Source organism: Notechis scutatus, chromosome 6 (assembly GCF_049901735.1).
Source record: "Notechis scutatus isolate UNSWTSFEM ecotype Mainland chromosome 6, rNotScu1.2, whole genome shotgun sequence".
NCBI classification, from domain to species: domain Eukaryota; kingdom Metazoa; phylum Chordata; class Lepidosauria; order Squamata; family Elapidae; genus Notechis; species Notechis scutatus.
Window position 1 is genome coordinate 36,005,074 of NC_142014.1, and position 20,963 is coordinate 36,026,036.

General features: G+C 35.6%; 2 protein-coding genes across 4 annotated transcripts; both read right to left on the reverse strand.

Annotated features, from left to right (window-relative positions):
- Positions 1-2,011: 2,011 nt before the first annotated feature.
- On the reverse strand, positions 2,012-7,474 carry LLPH (LLP homolog, long-term synaptic facilitation factor). Of its 3 annotated transcripts, none has more exons than XM_087967955.1 (3): positions 7,421-7,474; positions 6,298-6,499; positions 2,012-5,518 (listed from the first exon to the last, which is right to left on the reverse strand). In XM_087967955.1, the coding sequence occupies exons 2-3, from the start codon at positions 6,485-6,487 to the stop codon at positions 5,355-5,357; spliced, it is 354 nt and encodes a 117-aa protein (XP_087824081.1). In that variant the 5' UTR covers positions 6,488-6,499; positions 7,421-7,474; the 3' UTR covers positions 2,012-5,354. The 3 variants fall into 3 exon arrangements, with proteins under 3 accessions (XP_087824081.1, XP_087824083.1, XP_087824082.1); XM_087967957.1 differs by having other exon boundaries at positions 7,352-7,474; XM_087967956.1 differs by having other exon boundaries at positions 7,263-7,474.
- Positions 7,475-8,637: 1,163 nt separating this feature from the next.
- Positions 8,638-19,023, reverse strand: TMBIM4 (transmembrane BAX inhibitor motif containing 4). Its single transcript, XM_026667771.2, has 7 exons — positions 18,896-19,023; positions 17,935-18,043; positions 16,634-16,739; positions 15,663-15,696; positions 14,509-14,626; positions 11,344-11,389; positions 8,638-9,889 (listed from the first exon to the last, which is right to left on the reverse strand). The coding sequence occupies exons 1-7, from the start codon at positions 18,987-18,989 to the stop codon at positions 9,683-9,685; spliced, it is 714 nt and encodes a 237-aa protein (XP_026523556.1). The 5' UTR covers positions 18,990-19,023; the 3' UTR covers positions 8,638-9,682.
- Between the last annotated feature and the right edge of the window lie 1,940 nt (positions 19,024-20,963).

Here is a 20,963-nt window from a genome sequence, read left to right on the forward strand (position 1 = left end):
ATCATTTAATACTATCAAAATATTTCTTAAAGCATGTGTCATACTAGTTGAGGATAATGGGAACTATAGGCTAGCATATATATAGAAAATGCCAAGTTTGGGGAAAGCTGCCTCATGTCTTGACTGGGAGTATCATTTGTTAGACATTGTCTGTGTCATAACAAAGTTCAGAAGTGCCTTTTTTCAAGGAATTTTTTCTGTTATATAAGGAAGTTCTCAGATTTATTTATTTTTTGCACTAGAGAATAGGATTTGTATTAATAAAAATTGCTTGAAATGTATATCTAATCATCACTTTTTAAAATTCAGGTTTTGAGCTTCATTATTAATAAACCAATTCATGAAGCAGATTCACTTTTCCTTTTTCCAGTTTTCTGGGATAATGAGCCTTAAGCATTACTACCCAGGAAAAATTGTACATCCAAAACATCTTTGGGAACTTCACATTAGTTGATATAAAAATATCATTGCTGTGAAAATTTTAAATTATAGGTAGTAACTTTACAAAAGCCTTCTTGAATAACAATTGTTTTTGAAGAATATTTAGCCATCAAATAGAACATATTAACACCCTGTAATTCCAAATCGGCATGCCCAAACCTATCTATTTAAATTTGTTATGGCCCCTCTAGAAATTTATGAATATATTTATGAATATTGTTTAGATTAGTTGCTATTAATCAATCCTAAATCAATATTTATCATTTTCTTATGTACAGCATAACCAAGAGTAGGCTAACAGTGTAAACGTAATTTAATCGTATCTGTCTCACATACTGGATAGAGTAAAGCAAATTTCAGATCAAATGCAGGCTGCTGTTGCTACATGCCTGAAAATACATTTCCTTGAGTTTAACAGATTCATACAGTGCCATCTACTGGATATAACAGGTTACATAGATTTTATTTAATTTTCTAACAACTAAAACTTGTTTAGTATTTAGTATTTGTTTGATTTGTCAATTGCTTACAAGATACAGGTATAAGAATAAATATAGTTTTGAATACATGAGATAGATACTTATAACAAAAATATAAAACAATAGGACAGGGAGGCACGATTGGTGCGCTTATGCACGCCCTCTACAGGCCTTAGGAAAGGGGTGAGGTTAAGTTTTTGGGCTTTGGGGAAGAAACCAGAGTCAGGTAGAGTATTCCAAACATTGACCACTCAGTTGCTGAAGTTGTATTTTCTGCAGTCAAGTTTGGTGCGGTTAACCTTGAGTTTGTATCTATTGTGTGCTCTTGTATTGTTATGATTAAAGCTGAAATATTCATTTGCAGGTAGGACATTGCAATGTATGATTTTATATACTATATTTAGATCGGACCGGCGTAGTTCTAGATTTTCTAGGTCTAGAGTTTCAAGACTGGTGGCATAAGGTATTCTGCAATGAGTAGAGAGGAGAGAAGACTTCTTGCAGAGAAACTTCCAGATCTTCGTTTCTAACATCATTTTTTAGAAAGAAGTCAATCACTTTGAACTTCATTCTGGATGCCAATAAAAATTCAGATTAGTGTCAGTTAAGTCCTAGGTAACAATTGGCAGGAAACTAAATAGAGACTCCCAACAGCTGCTGAATTATTAACTGCAGTGTCATCAGAGGTTAATCACATTTCATTATTGGGTTCCATTTGAACTAGTGGCCTAAACGAGAAAAATTAAATTCCCTCCATTTACTGATTGCGCCAGCCATTCAAGCAACTTTTGCTCTGAATATTTCAGTTTCAGAACATAAGAGCTTGACGAAACAGGAAGAGCAACATTTAAAGTCCTCTTCCCATTAATCAATGCTGTGGATGCATTTATTTCAGCTGTAGAAATGTTATGCAAGTATCAGTTGAGCCATGTTTTGTGCCAAACTAACAACAAAAATAATAACATCAGAAATATTTGAGAGACGTGTGGTTATCACAATAATTAACAGGGCTAAAATTTCAGTGTTAGTCCTCCAATATTCTGTTGTATTTTGATATAATAAAGAGTACTCCTTTAAGAATGACAATCAAATGAAAGGAATTTATATTTAATTTTTCATATAAATCCTCAATCTTTAATAATAAGGAATATGAATTTACAACCAATAACAAAACTAGTTATTTTGAAACATCCCCCAATTACCATAAAACTTATTAGAAAGGAACAAATTGAAGATACTGATGACTTTTCCAACTATTCTCAAATAACTCCAAACAACTAAAAACGTTCTGACGAGTAATAAGCAATTCATTTAATGAGGCTGACTATATGTTTTATTTGGAATTCCCTTTGCTATCATTGTCCTCCTTTCTTTTTACCATAAACTGGCTTTGTTGGTTTAATAAGAGAATTTCTCATTAAAATATTTTCTAACCTTTTTTTAGAGCTGGAACACGTTTTATTTATTTTACTTCTATTAAGCAAGTTTATATTTCTATCCATCTACCAAAAGAAACCCTAGGATGATACATAAATTTTGTTAAGATCTATATTCCTATATTTAGGGCAGGAAACTACAAAGGCTCTCCTAGGGGTGGACTAAATTGGGAAGAGACCAGTAAAAATGAGCCAAATCTTCCCAGCTGGACAGACTAGAGTGCATCCAGAAATTCAGCCTGACTGTACTGGCAGAAATATATATATTTAACAGGAGAATCTTTGAAATATTATAATTGCTCTCTATTCTGTAAGCCTATTAGTCATACATGTTTACTGTAATTCATTTGGTGAGAAATAAACTCAAAGATGAACTTCTTATCCAAGTGCAATCACAAAAGTATGCAACCTAACAACTTTCTTAGTCTATGTACAGAATTAAAACTAAGTTGTAATGCATTATTGTAACAGTAGCTAGCATCCTTGGCTGACACCGAAGTTAAATAGACTACACAAACCTAAAAGAAGTTGCATGAAAATACATCAAATTTTGTAAGAAACTAACAGATAGTAATTTCGACAAACTAGAAACTCTGCTGTATTCTTTAGCATCTGCCATTTTGCTTCATTGGTGAAAGGTTGTGTTGCTATTATTTGAGAAATGGAAGCCTAGAATGAATACTAATCAGTGTACTTTATACAATGTGCCATCATTTGGGTTTTTTTTTCCTGTTTTTTTTTTTTTTTACTTCCAAAGGTGTCCCTCAGGATTACATTCATTGCCAAATGCTGGTTGCTGATAGTTCTGATTGTTGCTATGAGTACTGCACATAACTGGGCCGAGAAATGTAAAGGTAATTAACTAGGAAGTGCTGATCTGTGTGATCAAGGATGAAGTGATGACAAATCTACAACAGCAACCAACATGTTTCACATCAGAAAGGTTGAACCAATTAAAGCAGCAGATCACTCAAAAGGAAATTGCTTTTAAGTTCGGCATTTACAGAAACATGCAGGACACATTATTGTTCTTCAATATTGGAAAGCTTGAGCAAGATGGGTTTCTTGTATGCTGATCACATAGAGATGAAAGATTCAAGAGTTCAACTTTGCTGCCAGCAATTGTTATCACATTATCAGAATGAAAGTGAGGAATTTATTAACAGCATTGTGATGAAGACAATATTGGCATCATTAATGAACAAAGATTAATCCACAGAATATCATTTCATAATATTTTTTCATGGATGAAAAAAAGACCTTGGTTTCATCACAAAAGCTCATGGTTATAGGGTTTTTTTAAAAAAATGTAGATAGTACCATGGATTTCTTTGACATCATTAGCAATTCAACACTCTGAACTTTAAAACATTTGGAAGAAGGAAATTTTGCTGCAACGTGACGCTAGGTATAACATTTCACAATTATCTATGAGGCCATTGTGAAGTTGGACCTCACCATCTTATCACATGCATCATACAGTCCAGATATGGCACCATACAACTTCTACCTTCCCCCAAATTGAAGGAATGTTTTTGCAGACATCTGTTTGACGCAAATAAAAAGGTGGAGAGGATTGTCATGATCTGGTTGAAGAGATTGAAGGGATGTGTGGACTTCTTTATTAATGACTTTCAGAAATTCCTGCATCGTTACCAGAAATGCGTAGTGAATGGTGGTATTTACACAAAGTATGTGCAAGTATCAAAAGAGCTATGTCAATAATTATTTTCTTGTTTCATATTTTAAAACATCTCTACTTAAAGTTATGGAAGTGGAGGTACTTTTTTCAACTCTTATATATTTTTAAATAAGAAATGGGGCTTGCTACGAACTGCACATTTTTAACTGCATTCCTCAATATGCCCTTCTAAGAGACAAGAATACTCTTGATTTAAATGGAAGTCCTGACAATTTCTGATTATTTAAATAGAGCAAGATTATTTGTTTTGGGATATAAGAAAACTTTCCAGTAGGTACCTAAAAGTGTTGAAATTATAAGTTTGTAAATTACAAGTAGTCCTTGACTTACATCTAGTAACTGTTTAAAGTTACAATGGCACTGAAAAAAGTGACAAGACCATTTTTCACATTTACAACAATTGCTGCACCCCCTGGTCATGTGATCAAAATTTGGACACTTGGCAACTGATTCATATTTATGATGGTTGCAATGTCCCAGGGTCATGTGAGCACCTTTTCCAACGTTCTGACAAGCAAAGTCAATGAGAAGGCCAGATTCACCTAACAACTGTGGCAAGAATGGTCATAAAATGGGGCAAAATTCACTTAATGTCTTGCCTAGCAACAAAAATGTGGGTCTCAATTGTGACCCTAAGTCAAGGATTACCTGTATCGTATTTGGGGTTTTTTAAATTGGGGCTTCTTAAATTTGCATTCCTTGTTTTTATATTTTTTATCTATTGTTTTTGCTACCCAGAATTGCCTGAGTGAGATGGGCAGCTATATAAATTTGATTAATAAAATTATTTTATTAATTAAATGTCAGATCCCCATGTAGCCAAAAAAAAGTTGAACCATGCCAATCATGCTATATTCAATAGCTTTAAGCCATCCCTGCTGTATGTTTGGAGGGTTTTTAGTAGAGTTTTATAAAATATTCTTTAGTTCTATTTATGTTTATGTAGCTAACTCTAAATATAAAACCTATTTCAGTGTTTATACAGAAATAGAGACATTCCATAATGTAAATTACATTTCACATTACATTTAGTTTTTCAAAATTAGTAGTAAACACATAAATATCTAAGAAATTCTGAAATATCTCCTTTAAAATCTGAACACTTTATACTCCAATATTAAGCTTATTTGTAATTCCAGTTGTTGGCTTATAGTCCAGTTTGTACAAAGATAATTGGAACTTTATTAAATGAATCTGAACATCAGAAACAAGAAAAAGAAATGCCCCTTAGGACTGATGACATAAACCATTAAGTTCTCCCTCCATCCCTTTTTATTTCTTAACATTTACCAGAGTCTACCACGTTAATCCTTTTGGTGCTTTAGACTTATTTTTTCCTTTGACACGTTTTGCCTTTAGCTTTTTTCTCTGTCTGGGATTCATCCATACTGGATATTGTCCATGTTGATCCAAAAGAGTTTTCTGATTTCTTTTAGCATCCATGTCCATCTTACTTCCATCTAGCAAAACACACACACAAAGAAGTAAATTGCTATTATCACCTGAACATAGTAGACTTAAAAGTGAATAAAAAAGAAACTGTAGGAATAAAGTAGCAGCATAAATTATTCTAATACCGATAGAGCGAAGAACAACCAGTCAGAAATGAGGAAGGCACTACAAGCACATGTATGCTTGCACTATGATGGTTTTTAAAAAGAGTTTCAAATTTGTTAGTATAGTCTTTCTTTGGAAAAAAAATTATTAGTTATTGAGAAACAGCCAAGTGAAAAGATCATTCTGATTATTCTGATTACAATGTTTCCCCTCTTTGCTTTCCACTGTCAATCTTCAAAAGAATATGTACCAGTCCCACAGGTCATCCTCATACACTCCTTCCATCTTATTTTCATTAACAGCATTGTTCTTCAACTCTCAGAATTTCCAGTCAGCCAAACTTTTGCTAGGACATGTTTAATGCCTAAATAAGATAGACACATAACATAGCCTATTTCTGCTCTATCAACTCACAGAAGCAGTTTCATCTATATGGTGATATTAGATGATTTTTTTAAAAGGGAAGATTTACATAGCCAAGGGAAATATGAGAAAAACCAAAAGAAAACACAACAGTATCAGGTGATGGATATACAGTACCATGATTCCAATTTTTCAGAGCCCGTTTGTTGCAAATCTCAGAACAATGCCTCCCAGTCTAAGCAATTTTTAGACCTGTGCATTCTCTGCCCAGATTGGGAAACTTTGCTTTGGAGCCATACCTAACAATAATATAACTCACCATCTGAATCCTTTTTCTCTAAGATTTTCTCGGCAGCAACCACAGTTACGACTTCCTTCACTTCATCCATTACAACATCACTGTTGGTTTTCAGAATGCTCTGCAATCTGGCCAGTTCCTTGGGAGCATTTTTTTTCCTCTTCTCTGCTCGCATTTTTCTCTTCCATTTGCTCCTTAGGCTTTTTGCCATTTCTGTTTGCTTCTATACATGGGAAAATAATGCATAACACACCAGTATGACAAAACAGAACAGAAGCCACTGGGCTTGTGTAAACCTAAACTTGTGGCTCCCCCCGCAAAAGCCAACTACAATGACAGTATCTTCTATTTGTGCATAAGATTAAAATATATTTCTTCAGAAACGTTCTTCAAGAGCAATTTCCATCTTGTTTAAAACAGATTTCGGCTTAGTTCATAAACGAATTTGAATCGATGGCTCCTTACTTCTAAATAATATTTTCCTGCTTTTCAAAGCTACACAAAATCCCAGAAATACAAAACTTGTACAAATATTCCTGAACTTCTCCCACAGCAGAGGCAACCTATAGTAAAACTTCCAATGAGCCACCAACGCTCATTTGTTCTTTTAAACCAGGGGTGTCCAACCTTGGCAACTTTAAGACTTGTGGACTCAACTCCCAGAATTCTAGCAGCAAAGCTGGCTGAGTTCTGGGAGTTGAAGTCCACAAGTCTTAAAGTTGCCAAGGTTGGACACCCCTGTTCTAAACTGTGGCAATTCTGAGCAGTCTAGTTAAAATCGCGAGCATTACACTTAGGATAAAAAGGTGAAATATGAATTGCCCCACATCCAAGGACTCCTGCTATCTTAATCAAGATGAGCCATGGCCACCAAGCTGATCTTTTTCTTCTGGGCCAATGTGTCAAATCTAATTAGTCTCTGCGCAGGAAAATCCCAGGGCTGTTGGTTAGCCGAAGCGCTGAACCGACATCCAAGACCAAGCAACCTCTGCGGTGCTGTTGCCAAGACCACCCTGCCGGACTTTTTCAGAAATGGTCCGAAGTTGAAATAAACTCGGGAGACTTATGGCAGGACCTGGGAAGCCTGGCCTCAAAATACAGCAGCTACTCTGCAAATGACTTCCCCGAGCCCTTCCCCCGGTACCTGAGCACGCGGTGCTATAGACCTCTCCACTCCCCGCTTCCACCGGACGTGAGTGCAACAAACGTCTCCCCCCACCCCCCCCAACCGCGCTTCTTCCGGAATTGAAAGGCTTCGGCTTCCACGAGGAAACGGGCAGTGGAAGACGGGATGTCGCTTTCCAAGAAGTCGCGTCTCCTCGCGCTGGCCCACAGAGCCCTCTTGCGAGCTCCCCCGGTACTGCTACGGTCAGGGGAGGGCCGGTTCTCCGGGCTTTTTTTGGATAGTTACAGCGGGCGTCTTTTCTGAGAAAAACCAGGCAAGAGTCCTTCTCCTGGCACACCTAACGAGATTTAGGCGCAGTTCCTCGAGCAATATTCCCTTCCTGCTTTAGCAACGCCGTCAGGTAATAACCAGGGAGGTTACTCAGTTCACCTCGAGAGGAAAAATACGACTTCCAATTAGAGGCCAGAATGAGTGAGTTGGCAAGAAGGGGTCCCAAAGTTACATCAACCTCCGGTAAATGAAAAACAGTGACGGCCATGCTCAACTTCTGGGCAAAACTCAGACTTTATGCTAGCATCTGAAGATTCTGATGGTACATTTGGAGATTATATCTGTATTTATGGTATTTAATAGCTCACATCTATAAATGAAGGTGTAAGGTTTTCATAGTATTTTTTAATATTTTTTTAATTTAGAGTATTTCTATGATGCCCAGTCCTTAACATCTCACAGACAACCAATAAATTCACAAATGTTTTTTATGAATTCAGCAAAGTCCCGGTTCTGCCATTGCTGGATGAGATATAATTTGTGAATATCTCGAGGGCTATTACAAATAATTAAAATCATAAAACAAGGTCTTTCTCATCAAGATGCAACTGTTGATTCAATCAAAGTTGATTAAAAAAGACATGGATTGTCACTAAAGTAGCATGACTGACCAGATCAAAATAACTGTAACCTGAGCTTATAGGTTTTTTTGGAAACTAAGCTAACTTAAATAAAGGATGTCACAATAATTTTTGGGGGAAGCTAAACTAACAGATAAATTCTACTATGTCTCACAATTCTTTGGGAAGCTAAGGTAATATAAGCAAGTTCTATTTTATTACAATAATTTCCTGTAACTTTAAAGTTTTTGTATATAAGTGTTTTGTACATAAGTGTTATGAACTGGGACTCTATAATTAAAAGTTGAACTCTGAATACAGATTTTGAATAAACACTTGAAACAGTTTTTAATTTTGGAATTTTAATAACAGGCTGAAATTATAAAAATAAAATGGGATGACACTGACAAAAAATATCAGTCAGCAGAGATCTCTGAGATTACACTCATATAATACAACTTTCTGCTTAACGCTGACAAAATTATCTACAAGTCTTAACAATAGAAAGCAAAGAAACAGAGAAAAGGGATCACATAATGAACATTTTATCAAAATGTATTTATTTTATAAGTGTCTAATCACCTGCCAGAACAGCAGATGAAATCTAACTAACTTTGCTATTGCTTCAGTTGAAGGGCCATCTAATAAATATTCTTCTGCATAAAAACATTTCACCCCTTACAACCATTAGTGAAAAGGTCCTAAGAAAACATATGATATTTCTGAACTAAAATTTCGGAATAGAGAAAGACTACTGTCAGCCAATTCTTTTTATGTTTACTTTAACATATGATACATCTTAGGAATCCTTCCCATAAGAGATTATTTTTCCCCAAAGGTTATTTTTCCTCATACAACATACTTGGAAGTACAGATATTTATTAGAAAAAGCAAAATAATGTAGGATCAGTTCTTCAAATAAAAATGGGTGTAATTATTTTTTGTAAAAGAAGACAAACAATAGAATTTTAGCTTATTTAAAGTTTCAGTTTTCAATAGTGAAATCAAGATGTATGCTATCGAACCAGCAACAATTGTGACTCTCAAAGGACACATCTGTGACAATTACTGCAGGAATAAAATAGAATTTTAATTGTACTTATTGGCACAAATGAGTTGATGAGCAAGTCTTTCAATCAATACTAATATGCAAATAGATGGAGGAAGCCTTTGCCAAACAGCCAAGATGCCTGCAGTATATAATTAACTGATCTCAGAATAGATTCAGTAAGAATCAGCTCTCTAAAATAGTTTATACAGAAAACACTGAAGCCAGCACAGAATGTAAAATCAAGTTTCAGTGTCAAAGTAGACAGCAGATTTTCTAGGTCTTAATTAACTCTTTAGATACTGCGTATAAATTATCTCAAATTTGAATTAAAACTCTCAATTACTTTTTATTAAATGCTTCTAGCAAACGGAGCAGGTGCAAAAACAGATTGATGATGTCCAAATAAAGATTGATTGCAGCCAGTATATATTCTTCCGGAGAGAGTTTGTGCATTAATAGATGAGTGTCGTAGATGATAAATCCACAGAACAGAAGCGCTCCTGCAGCAGCAAATACCAGCTCTATTACTTCATTATTGAAAAATAACTAGAAACAAGGAGCAGATAAATGCAGATTTAATGTATTTTTAATACAAAAGCATATTAAAAATTAGTTATCTGTAATATAAACTTTAAAAACAGTTTTTAATGAAGAAGTTGAGTATAATTAATATTTTCGAGATTCTAGATAAGGTCATTCCTATGACTTTCCCTGTTACCAGCAAAATAAGATCTTGTCATATCCTATGATTGTCTTTGGTTTCCTAAAGCAACAGATCTAACTTCAGTTCAAATTAGATAAATCTTTAAATTTCAGTGCAACTGCATTTTCTCAATTTAATGTATATGGGCATCACTTTGGATGAATAAAATCAACCACACTGAGAATACTGTTTTTCTAAAGGGCTTCTCAGGCTGTAACTCTTTTAAAGAGTAATTGGGTGTTTTCTCACTATAGTATTGCTAACAAAATAGTCAATCTGAAAAATACTTTAATGAACTCTTCAAGAAATTGTATTAGACCACCTGGATTCTGCACTGTGAGGAAATCTAAAAGCTCCCCCCCCTTCTTTCAGAGATTTACTATATTATTATTAAACTACAACTTATTTGTCAGTATATTTTGTGTCACCATCTCTGACAAAATGCACTCCAGCTTTTTAAACTGTATTGACATACAGTTGTTTTCTCATTTTACTATGAACCACATCTTCAAAGTTATATGGACACAAATATGACAATCTCTCAGCTGCTGGGGCCATTTCCAGCATAATTTTTACATATTTATTCAATATAGCTTTCTCGGAGGAAGTTTGTAGAGGACTGCAATCATATCCTCTGTTCATTAGACACAGTCCTAGGAACAGCAACAAATAATTGTAAGTGGGCACCTACACAGCAGTTTATCAAGCTGACTCAGGATTAATGAATGTATGCCTGAACTGCAGAAACTATGGTTAAACAAAGATTTACAGATCATGACATCTACTGATCATCATTACTGGACTGGCAAGCCTCAAATGAGGAAAGCTCCTTTATTTTAGCGATCAAAATCCAATAACAGATTATTAAAAGAAGGCCTCTGAATTACAAATATTGGCATCTTTGTGATTTCTGTAGAATATTATTTTTATGTAAAATTATTTGAATCAAGATGTTATGTTTGAGAGCGTAATGTTGAGATTCTTCAAGTTTGTGGAGCAAAAATTAAAATAAAAGATAAAAGCATTAAAAGATAAAAGCAGTTTAAATTTGATCTTAATAGTATGCATTTATTTAAAAACTCTTAAATTAATTTCAACTTCGTCCCAGTTTTCATTAATAAGTTACATGCTCATAATTCTAAAATGCTCCTATATGACTTGCATGGAAAAAGAACACAATTATCAGTTTAAAAAATCAAGCGTTTAAAATGGGAGTTAGTTCCTAATTGATCTATTTAAAATAGTTAGCATCCTATGGAGACCTCCAAAATTTTAATTATCTAAAATATCCTCTTACCTTTAAAAAGCTTGCCAGAAGAAGAATCCATAAGCAAGTAAAGAGCCTGAAAAAGCACAGAAATATGTTATTTGTAATATGCTTTTAACTTAGTCCTTTAAAAATGCAGATACACATATTTCCTATATATTAAATACAAAAATCACATATTGAAATAATTATCAGCCATTTCTCTTTTACTTATTCACAAAGCACACTTGTAAATTCCCTGCCTTAGTTCTTTTGCTGCAATCACAATATATCAACAAATCTTAAAATACCGGAAATAATCAAATTAATGCTAGAAGAAAAGAAAACATTGATGGAATTAACAAGCATTAAATAGACAAAAAAATGGGAAAGCGTCTGGCCCCAACGGGCTACCAGCAGAATTATATAAAACATTACAGGACTCTCTTTCTAATACAATGTTGGAAGTATTAAATGAAGTATTGATGAAAGTGAAAGTACCTAACTTTTGGACAGAGGCTTACATTACACTCATACCGAAATAAGATTCTAATTTGCAAGAGATAAAAAACTATAGACAGATATTTTTATTGAACGTGGATTATAAAATATTTGCTTCAATAATGGCAGAAAGATTAAAGAGATATTTAAATCAATTCATACATCCGGATCAAAATGGTTTCCTGCCTAAGAGACAAATAAAAGACAATATGAGGACAATTTTGAATACATTGGAATATTATGAAGCACATCCAGAAAAACAGATGGCACTGATATTCTTAGATGCACAGAAGGCATTTGACAATGTGAACTGGCAATTTATGTTGGTGCAAATGGAAGAAATGGGCTTTGGGGAGAGGTTTATCAAAATGATTAAGGCAATATATTATAAACATGGAAAATGGAAATAACTACAACTATCACTAATAGGGAGAATAGTGACAATTAAAATGAACATAATACCAAGAGTGCTATATTTGTCCCAAACAATTCCAATAAAATTGGAGAAAAAATATTTTGATGACCTAAATAAAATAATACCGTGTTTCTCCAAAAATACGGCCTCCACCAATAGGAAGCCCCAGCATGATTTATTGGCATAAAATCAAACTAAGCCCCTCCCCAAATTAAGGCCCATATTAAACATGCGAAATGGGGGAAAATGGCGGGGGCGGCTTGCCGTTAGAAGTACTTTGTTGCATGCCGGATATGGTGCTGCCTGCGTTGGTGGAGCACTTCATATCGGAGACCTTCCGCCACTGTTAATTTCCCTTCTCCCTTGCTGCCGTGGCGTTACAGCAACGCCACGGCGTTTAGGCGCAGCCACGTGCAGCCAGTCAGGGCTCCTCCCTGCAACCGGGCCCTGAGGAGACATTTGGCTTCAGGCGCTCCTGTGGCTGCCTTCCCTTTGCCTTCAAAGGTAAAGTGAATTATTTTAAAAACCTCCGCTCATCCCATCAGGGCCGTGCGAGCTGAGCAGAGCCGGGAAAGCAAGCGCGGGTGTTTCCTGGTTCTGCTCAGCCCGTACGGCTCTGCCGCGGCCCTGGCGGGATGAGCGGAGGTTTTAAAATAATTCACTTTACCTTCGAAAGCAAAGGAAAGCGTGCCACAGGAGCGCCTCTAACAGTATACCAACAACAAAGGCAAATCCTCAGGGCTCCGGTTGCGGAGGAGCCTGACTGGGTGGCGGCCAAGCGCTGCGCGTTGCTGGCAGCAAGGGAAGGGGGGGGGGAAGGTCTCTGAACTCAGCTGTGCCGCCCGCCCCCGGGTGCAAGGGGTGGGAATGGTCACCCGAAAGCGGCCTAGCCGGTTTTGGGTCAAATGGCCGCCTTTTATGTGGCACGGTATTAAAATATATATGGCAAGGGGAAAAAAGCAAGGATCAAATTAACATTGTTACAGGATGCAAGAACCAGAGGAGATGTGAATGAAAGAGTGGATTATATTAAGAAATACAAGGCTATTGACATTGGAGGGGCATGATTTACAATTGGGTTGGCACACTTGTTTATGGTATGGGAAAAATAAGATACACGGTTACTTTCAAAGATATTATGCAAGAAATGCTTTATTGTCAATATGGGATAAAATAAGGGAACAACATTATATGAAGATACCAGTCTGGCTATCTATGATGGAGGCATTTATATATCCAAATGTTTTTAAAATGGGAAATATTGTTAGTTATAAATAAATTTTAAATGAAAGAGGTAAACTCAAAACAAAGCAAGAACTGAATGAATGAGGGATTGATATGAATTGGTACTTATATATGCAAATACATTCTAGATACGAAAAAGATCTCAAAGCAGAAGGGTTTTATAATGAATTGACAGAATTAGATAAAATCCTAACAGGAAGAAAATATGATTAAGAAATTGTATAGCTATTTACTAGGAATGAAATTAGAACAAGTGAAGCTTGGGGGAAAAACTTTGGCTATGGGATAGAATAAGATAAAAGGCAGAAACTATGGGATATAAATTATAAACTAACAATGTCAACAGCATATAAAGAAATTCTGTATAAAATTGTTTTATAGATGGCATTTTGCACTGGCAAGACTGGCAAAGATGTTTAGATAAATCAGCTAAACGTGGGAAATGTCATCAGACACCGGGAGCATGTACAGAAGCTAAAATATATTGGACAAAAATACACACATGGTTGGAAAAGATGATAAAACAATGCATAGACTTAAAACCTGAGATATTTTTATTGGAAAAATTATAGTAAAGAAAAACGTATTTAATCATACACATATTTACAGCAGCTAAATTGTATTTGCTCAAAATTGGAAAAATGAAGATTCCAATAGAGGAATGTGCCGAAATGAATAGATTAACATTGGCAAGTAACAAGAAGAAGTGGAATATTATATGGTATAACTTTTCACAGGCCAAGGGATTTATTTGATAAATGATCGGAAAATGCAAGAAGTTAAATGAATATTGTTATAATAATAAGATATATAAGGTTGAGTAGCTTTTAATATGAATGTAATCATAGTAAGAAATGTATACTAAATATAAATATTTGCACAAGATATATGTCCTCAGTTGACACACTGTATAACTGAAAGATGGATTTGTTGTAAAATAAAATATTAAAAAAAACCAAATCTTAAAAGAAGACATCATCACTGATTATTACTCCAGTTAGAGAGGGTCACTCAAAATGCCCAAATGCCAATGTACGTAACAGAAACTAGCTTACCCCGCTCCAGTTTTGCTGAAATCCCGTTTGGACTGCAATGTGTACACAGTAAGAGCCAAAAATACAGCTGTTGTCAGAATAAAGGCTTGTAACACAACTGATACTTCATAGAAAGTCACTAGCAATGAGGGAAAAACAAATAACTTTAATCAATATGGAGAATTTTTGATGCAATTGCCTTGTCTTAACTGGATCATATTTTTCATACCTAAAAACCATACAGTAATTCTAAAATCTGGTATAACTTTTCACAGGCCAAGGGCATGTGAACGACAAGTAATAAGCTGTATAATTTTTAAAGTACAGATTTTGTTCTACTAATATTTCATAACAGAAGGGAGGGGGGGAGAATGGGACACAAGGTAACAACACACAGATGAATTTATTCCTGATTTCTTTTTACTCCGACAGAAATTAAATCTGGATTTAGTCATATGTTTTCTTATTGTAACAAAAAGGAAGAGGTTTGAGTTGCTTTGGAAAATGGCTGGAGGCTTGCTCTCTTCAACCTTTGAGTGCAAGGGCATCATTATTCATCTTCCTCATTTCTAGACTGAATTATGACACAAAAATAATTCATGCATTTCAAGATATGTATAGCCTTCAAGCCAATATAGACCTGTTACTGACAGTACCAGGTTTTTCTAATAGAGGGGCCATGGAAATAAATAGCCATTGTTAGCCATTTATCTTGGGATGATATGTCTCCTTTCACTCTAGTGGTCTTCAGAAACAGCCTATAAGTACTTTGAAATAATTCTGCTCCTTTCTTGCTTGACACTTGTTGGGTTAAGTGAGAAACATTCTCTATCCACAAGTATAATTTTGTCAGCCCCGAGGGCAGAGGTGGGGAATGATGGTTCCTTTATGACTTGTGGAGTTCAACTCCCAGAATTCCTGAGTTAGCATGGACTCTACAAGAGTTGCTTCCCAGATTATAAGAATATAAGCAACCATTGTATAAATAATTCGTAGCTGCACCCTACTTCTTTATCAGAAAACTTCTGGTGTACAGTGAGGCTATGAAGAAAAAGCTACTGCTTTTATCTTATTAAGATTGCTAAAGAAAATTCTCACTGGGCTTGGAAAAGTATACTTTCATTTCAGGCAGATACCAAAGGTCTGATGCTATTAATCAAAATGATAAACTTTACCTGTAATAGCAACAGTCACTGCTTCTAAAAAAGTCTATAAGAAATAAAGAAAAAAAAGAGTATCACTCAACTAATTAAACCTTAATAGCAAAAGTACAGAAATTTGTATAGACAAGAGCTATATCATTAGACTTATTAAATTGGTCCCCATGTATATGACAGGGGGCGGGAGTGTCTTATACTAAGGAGTATTGGACTTTCTTCACTTATCCTTTCCTTTGTCTCAATAAAATGGAGAAATGTTATGTGTACACAGCCTACATGTTACTTACCACTCTAAGTTAATAGCCCTCAAAACTCCAAGTAATATACTGTCAGAATACTTGATAATCTGTGATAATCTTAGAGGAAATGATAAAAAATTGTAGAAAGTACACAAAACTTTTAATATACTGTATATGTCTTTCTGATTATAAAAAGAGAAAAGCTGAGTTTGCAAAGATTATCACGGATTATCAAGTATTCTGACAGTATATTACTTGGTTGAAAATTCAGATCTCGTATGTTGTTGGATCACTGCATCATCCCACAGAACCTATTGACCACTGCAAATTACACATAGACATACCTTTGAAAGCAAGCATTTTCACATGATTGTCAACCACTCTATTTATACTGATATGATCAGCCAGTTTTCCAAACAAAAGAGGTCAGCTACCTTTGTCTCTAAAATATTTTTTCTGATACATGCAAACTTACTCTGCTATGCACATTAAAAAGCTATTCAGAAGGAAATTGTATGTATCATTTTCAAAGGGACAGCATATGTTCCACAGATGTATGTATGTATGTATGTATGTATGTATGTATGTATGTATGTATGTATTAATAGAAGAACTACTAGAAGTACAAAGGTAAAACAAAAAAACTCATGGGGAAAAAAATCAGAAATATACAATAAAATATTCACCTCACTAAATTAACTGCAACTACCAAAGAGAGAGAGAGTCATGCGTTATAAAAATACTTACAAATCCAAAGAGAAGATATAAATTAACTGGATACCGATGTCTATATAGAGTTAAAGCCACAATCAGAGCCAAAGAACCAAGCAAGGCCATCAAAAGTAAAGCAGGACTGTAAATTTAAGTATGACAACATAATTAATATTAGGAAATAATATTATAATATCTTTTGTTTTCCCCAATATAACGTATAAAACAATCTTATTGATATTTAAAATACTTCAGTAAGTTTAAAAAGAATAAAACACCTTCGTTAGTCAAACTGAATCACATCTATGGCAGGTTATCAATATTTCAAATATTAGAAGAGTGAAGAGATACCTATAGATGTGAATGTGATTAGGAAAATATTAGAATGTGCAGAAATAAACAGATTAACATTGGCAATTAAGGAGAAAGAGCAAACTGAATATTATATGATATGGGATCTATTTTATCAGCGATTAAATAATAAAAATGGAAGTTAGAAACAGGGAAACAAAATAAAGAAGATATGTTAAAAGAGATAAGCAAATATTATTAGTATGTGGAACATTACTATTTTAATATTGTAGAATTAATATCAATGTAACGAATGATGTTGCAAATTTTGATTATTGTTCAACAAAGATATTTGTACCCAGACAACACACTGTTTCAACTGAAGATGGAATTATATTAAAAATAAAAATTTTATTAAAAAAATTCAAATATTTAAACTCTTTTTAAATAAAAATACATATTCAAGATAGCAACTTATTTCTGGGTGATGATGTTAGTTACTGGATGATTATAATATTTGCTTCATTCAGATTAGTTGCTCCATTCAAACTAAATGGAGAACATGCTACACTGGCAAGGAGAAAAGAAATAGGGTATTATTAAAGGTAGGAGCAAAACTTAATTTTTGCTTCCATGGCTAAGTAATATTAGGCCTTACAAGCAAATTTTCATGCCCACAGATAGTGGAATCCTTATACATTTTCTCTCCCAAGCAAATGGTGTAATTTACTTAACAATAAATTTTTCCCAGTAACTCTGTTCAGATGGAACAAGTATCTTCTGTTTCCTACCCTCCCCCACCCCCACTCTCAGTGAACATGATATTTCTCGAAACAATTCTCCAAACCAGGGTTTTTCAACCTTTGCAACTTGTAAGATGTTGGCTTGGAATCTTGGAGCTCAACTCCACACATTTTAAAGTGGCCAAGGTTGAGAAACAGCTCGACTGCCTTGCAGAATCATAAAATATAAAAAGGCACTGGATTTGTATTTATTTTGTATTAAAAATGAAGCAAATTCAACCATTCACTTATTATAGATCATACCTTTCATGTACAAATGTCCGAATTGTGGTGGAATAGAGAAAAGCTGCTGAGGTCACAGTTGTCAACAAAATCTGAACTGAAAGTATACTATAGACTTTGCGCAGAAAAGCTAAAATACAGAAAATAAGCAGTTCATTATTGTTTATTTTCAAGATTTATGCTGAAATAAAATACCTACACTTTGTTCTTTATTTTTACATTTCATTTAATCTTTAGCTTTTTAATGGTATCCATTACAATAAACACTGAATCATCAGGGGATTCATCATATTACTATGACCTTACAGTTGTTTATCACCCAAAAACTAATATATTGTGGTGACTACATGATAAAAATCCCCCAGAGCCATGCATGTAGAATTCTTGATCTAGGATGGTGCAGGTCTCCACTATTGCTCTATTAAAAACGGATTTAAAACCCTTGCAATGTTGCTCACACCACACAACTCTTCCCATAGCAAGATGTTCATTGTAGATTAGAAAATCATTGTCTGATTTGTTCTACCTTTGCCAAATTACTCTCCTAAAGGAGTCCATGTTTCATCTGTAAAGGAGAACATCTGGAACGTGGAAGCCAAAATCACTTTTCTGATAAGCAAGTACCATCGAAAACACTATAATCACAAAGTGTGTCATTCACCCCCCGCATGCCCTCGCGTTCTGGGACTGCATTCCCTCTTCGAGAAAAGGCCTGGTAAGATCTATGGTTGCAACGTTTTCCGACGAGCACTGTCACTTTAGGGTAATGTCAGGGCCCTAAAGCGAGCACAATAGGCAATATAGCCTGGAGCGAAGACTGTTTACAAACGGCGATAATGTCGTCTTCGAAGGCCAGGGGAAGGAAGGTTTTAAGCTAAGCGGGAGAAAAGGAAGCTTCAATGGGAAGTGGCGAAGGCGAGGACTTCGGAATGGAAAAGGGAAAAGGCGAGGGGTGAGAGAGGGCTGACCAGGACTCTTTTACCCAAGCGGATGTGTACGCTAGCCGTCGCGACGTTAGTGCCATAATTGAAGTCGTCCTCAATGGACGACCTCGGATAACTCTCCTCAGCCATCATCGCAGTCGCTCTCCCTCCCGGAACTTCCGCGTCTGCGCTTCCAAATCGGGGGCCGAAGGGCGTTGCACGCAACTTCCGGTTTGTACTTGCTCAAACTGGAGCGGTCGTGGTCTCGTAATTCCCAACGGTGATGTCATCGCCAGCCAATGGTTGCGTTTTAAGGCGGGAAGAGCGCTGAGCTCCTTGATTTTTCAAGTTGGTGATGTTAAAGCTTCGCGGTCTGGTTTCAAGTGGTCTCCTTCGCCCACTTGCTGCCCTAGCATTCAGCTAGCCTTTTTTTCATGGCTGCTGGCGGGAATCTGCCCCTTGAGTTTTACATTGTTAGGTTTAAGACAGTGGCTACTTTCTGGAGGAACAGTCCTAGGCTGGGTTTATAGAGGACTAAGAATATTCTGACCTCGAGATAGCTTCCCTCGAACCTCTGAAAGGTTAACAATATACTGGCAAAGTACAGTAGGATTTTGTTTTGTGTGTGTGTGTGAGAGAGACAGAGACAGTTTGCATGCAGTGAAGCATGCATATTTGCTTCCCCGTGAGATTAATCCTAGACTCAAACTGCAGCCCAGCTTTCTTAAAAGAAACAGCAAGATTTATTTCTGAATAACCCAATTTAGGGAACAAAGGAAAAACTGAATCTCCATCAAATCGTACTGGCCCCTTCACAATAAACCATTAAATGTCATGCAACCCCGATATTTTATTTTATTTTTACCGGGTTTTTTAGTTCTGAATATAAATTATGGCTTCGTGGTATTATGAATCAAGTGATGTCTACCCACTGTTACTGAGATAGCTCTTCAGCTGTTAAAATCTCAACCTACATTGAGGTTAACTTTCAGTGATCTCAGTCCTGTTAGTATTTTTTTTTGCCGAAGCGATTTTTTATTTATTTATTTATTTATTTATTTGATTTGCCAATTGTTTACAAGATAATAAGTATAAGTGTATACATAGTTGTGAATACATGAAATGGGTACATATAAGAAAAATAAAAGAATAAGAGAAACAATAGGACAGGGACGGTAGGCACGTTGGTGCGCTTATGCATCGCCCCCACAGACCTCTTAGGAAAGGGGTGAGGTCAATAGTAGACAGTCTAAGGTTAAAGTTTTTGGGGTTTGGGGAAGAGACTACAGAGTCGGGTAGAGTATTCCAGACATTGACCACTCTATTACTGAAGTCGTATTTCCTGCAATCAAGTTTGGTGCGGTTTACTTTGAGTTTGTATCTATTGTGTGCTCTTGTGTTGTTATGGTTGAACTTGAAGTATTCATTGACTGGTAGGACATTGCAATGTATGATTTTATATACCATGCTTAAGTCAGACCGAAGACGGCGTAATTCAAGGTTTTCTAGTTCTAGAATTTCAAGTCTGGTGGCATAAGGTATTCTACAACGAGTAGAAGAGTGGAGAACTCTTCTTGTGAAATATTTCTGGACTTTCTCAATTGTGCTAATATCAGATACGTAATGAGGGTTCCAGACTGATGAACTGTATTCGAGTATTGGTCTAGCAAATGTTTTGTATGCTCTGGTTAGTAGTGTGATATTACCAGAGAAAAAGCTACGTAGGATTAGGTTAACAACTCTTAATGCCTTTTTGGCTATGTGTAGTTGCAGTGGGCTCTAGCACTTAGATCATTAGAGGTGAGTATTCCAAGGTCCTTTACAGAGCTTGGGTCATCAACAAGATCTTGACTATTCAGCTTGTATTTTATTTTCTGATTTTTTTGCCAATATGTAAGACAGAGCATTTATTTGTTGAGATTTGAAGTTGCCATTTGTTTGACCATTCAGATACATAGTCAAGATCTTTTGTAGGGTAGCAGTATTGTCTGTGGTATTGAACAGCTTTACATCATCAGCAAAGAGAACGCAATTGCTCTTAATATGATCACAGAGGTCGTTTATGTAGAGTATGAAGAGAGTTGGTCCTAGAACACTGCCCTGGGGGACACCACTAGCTGACAGGTA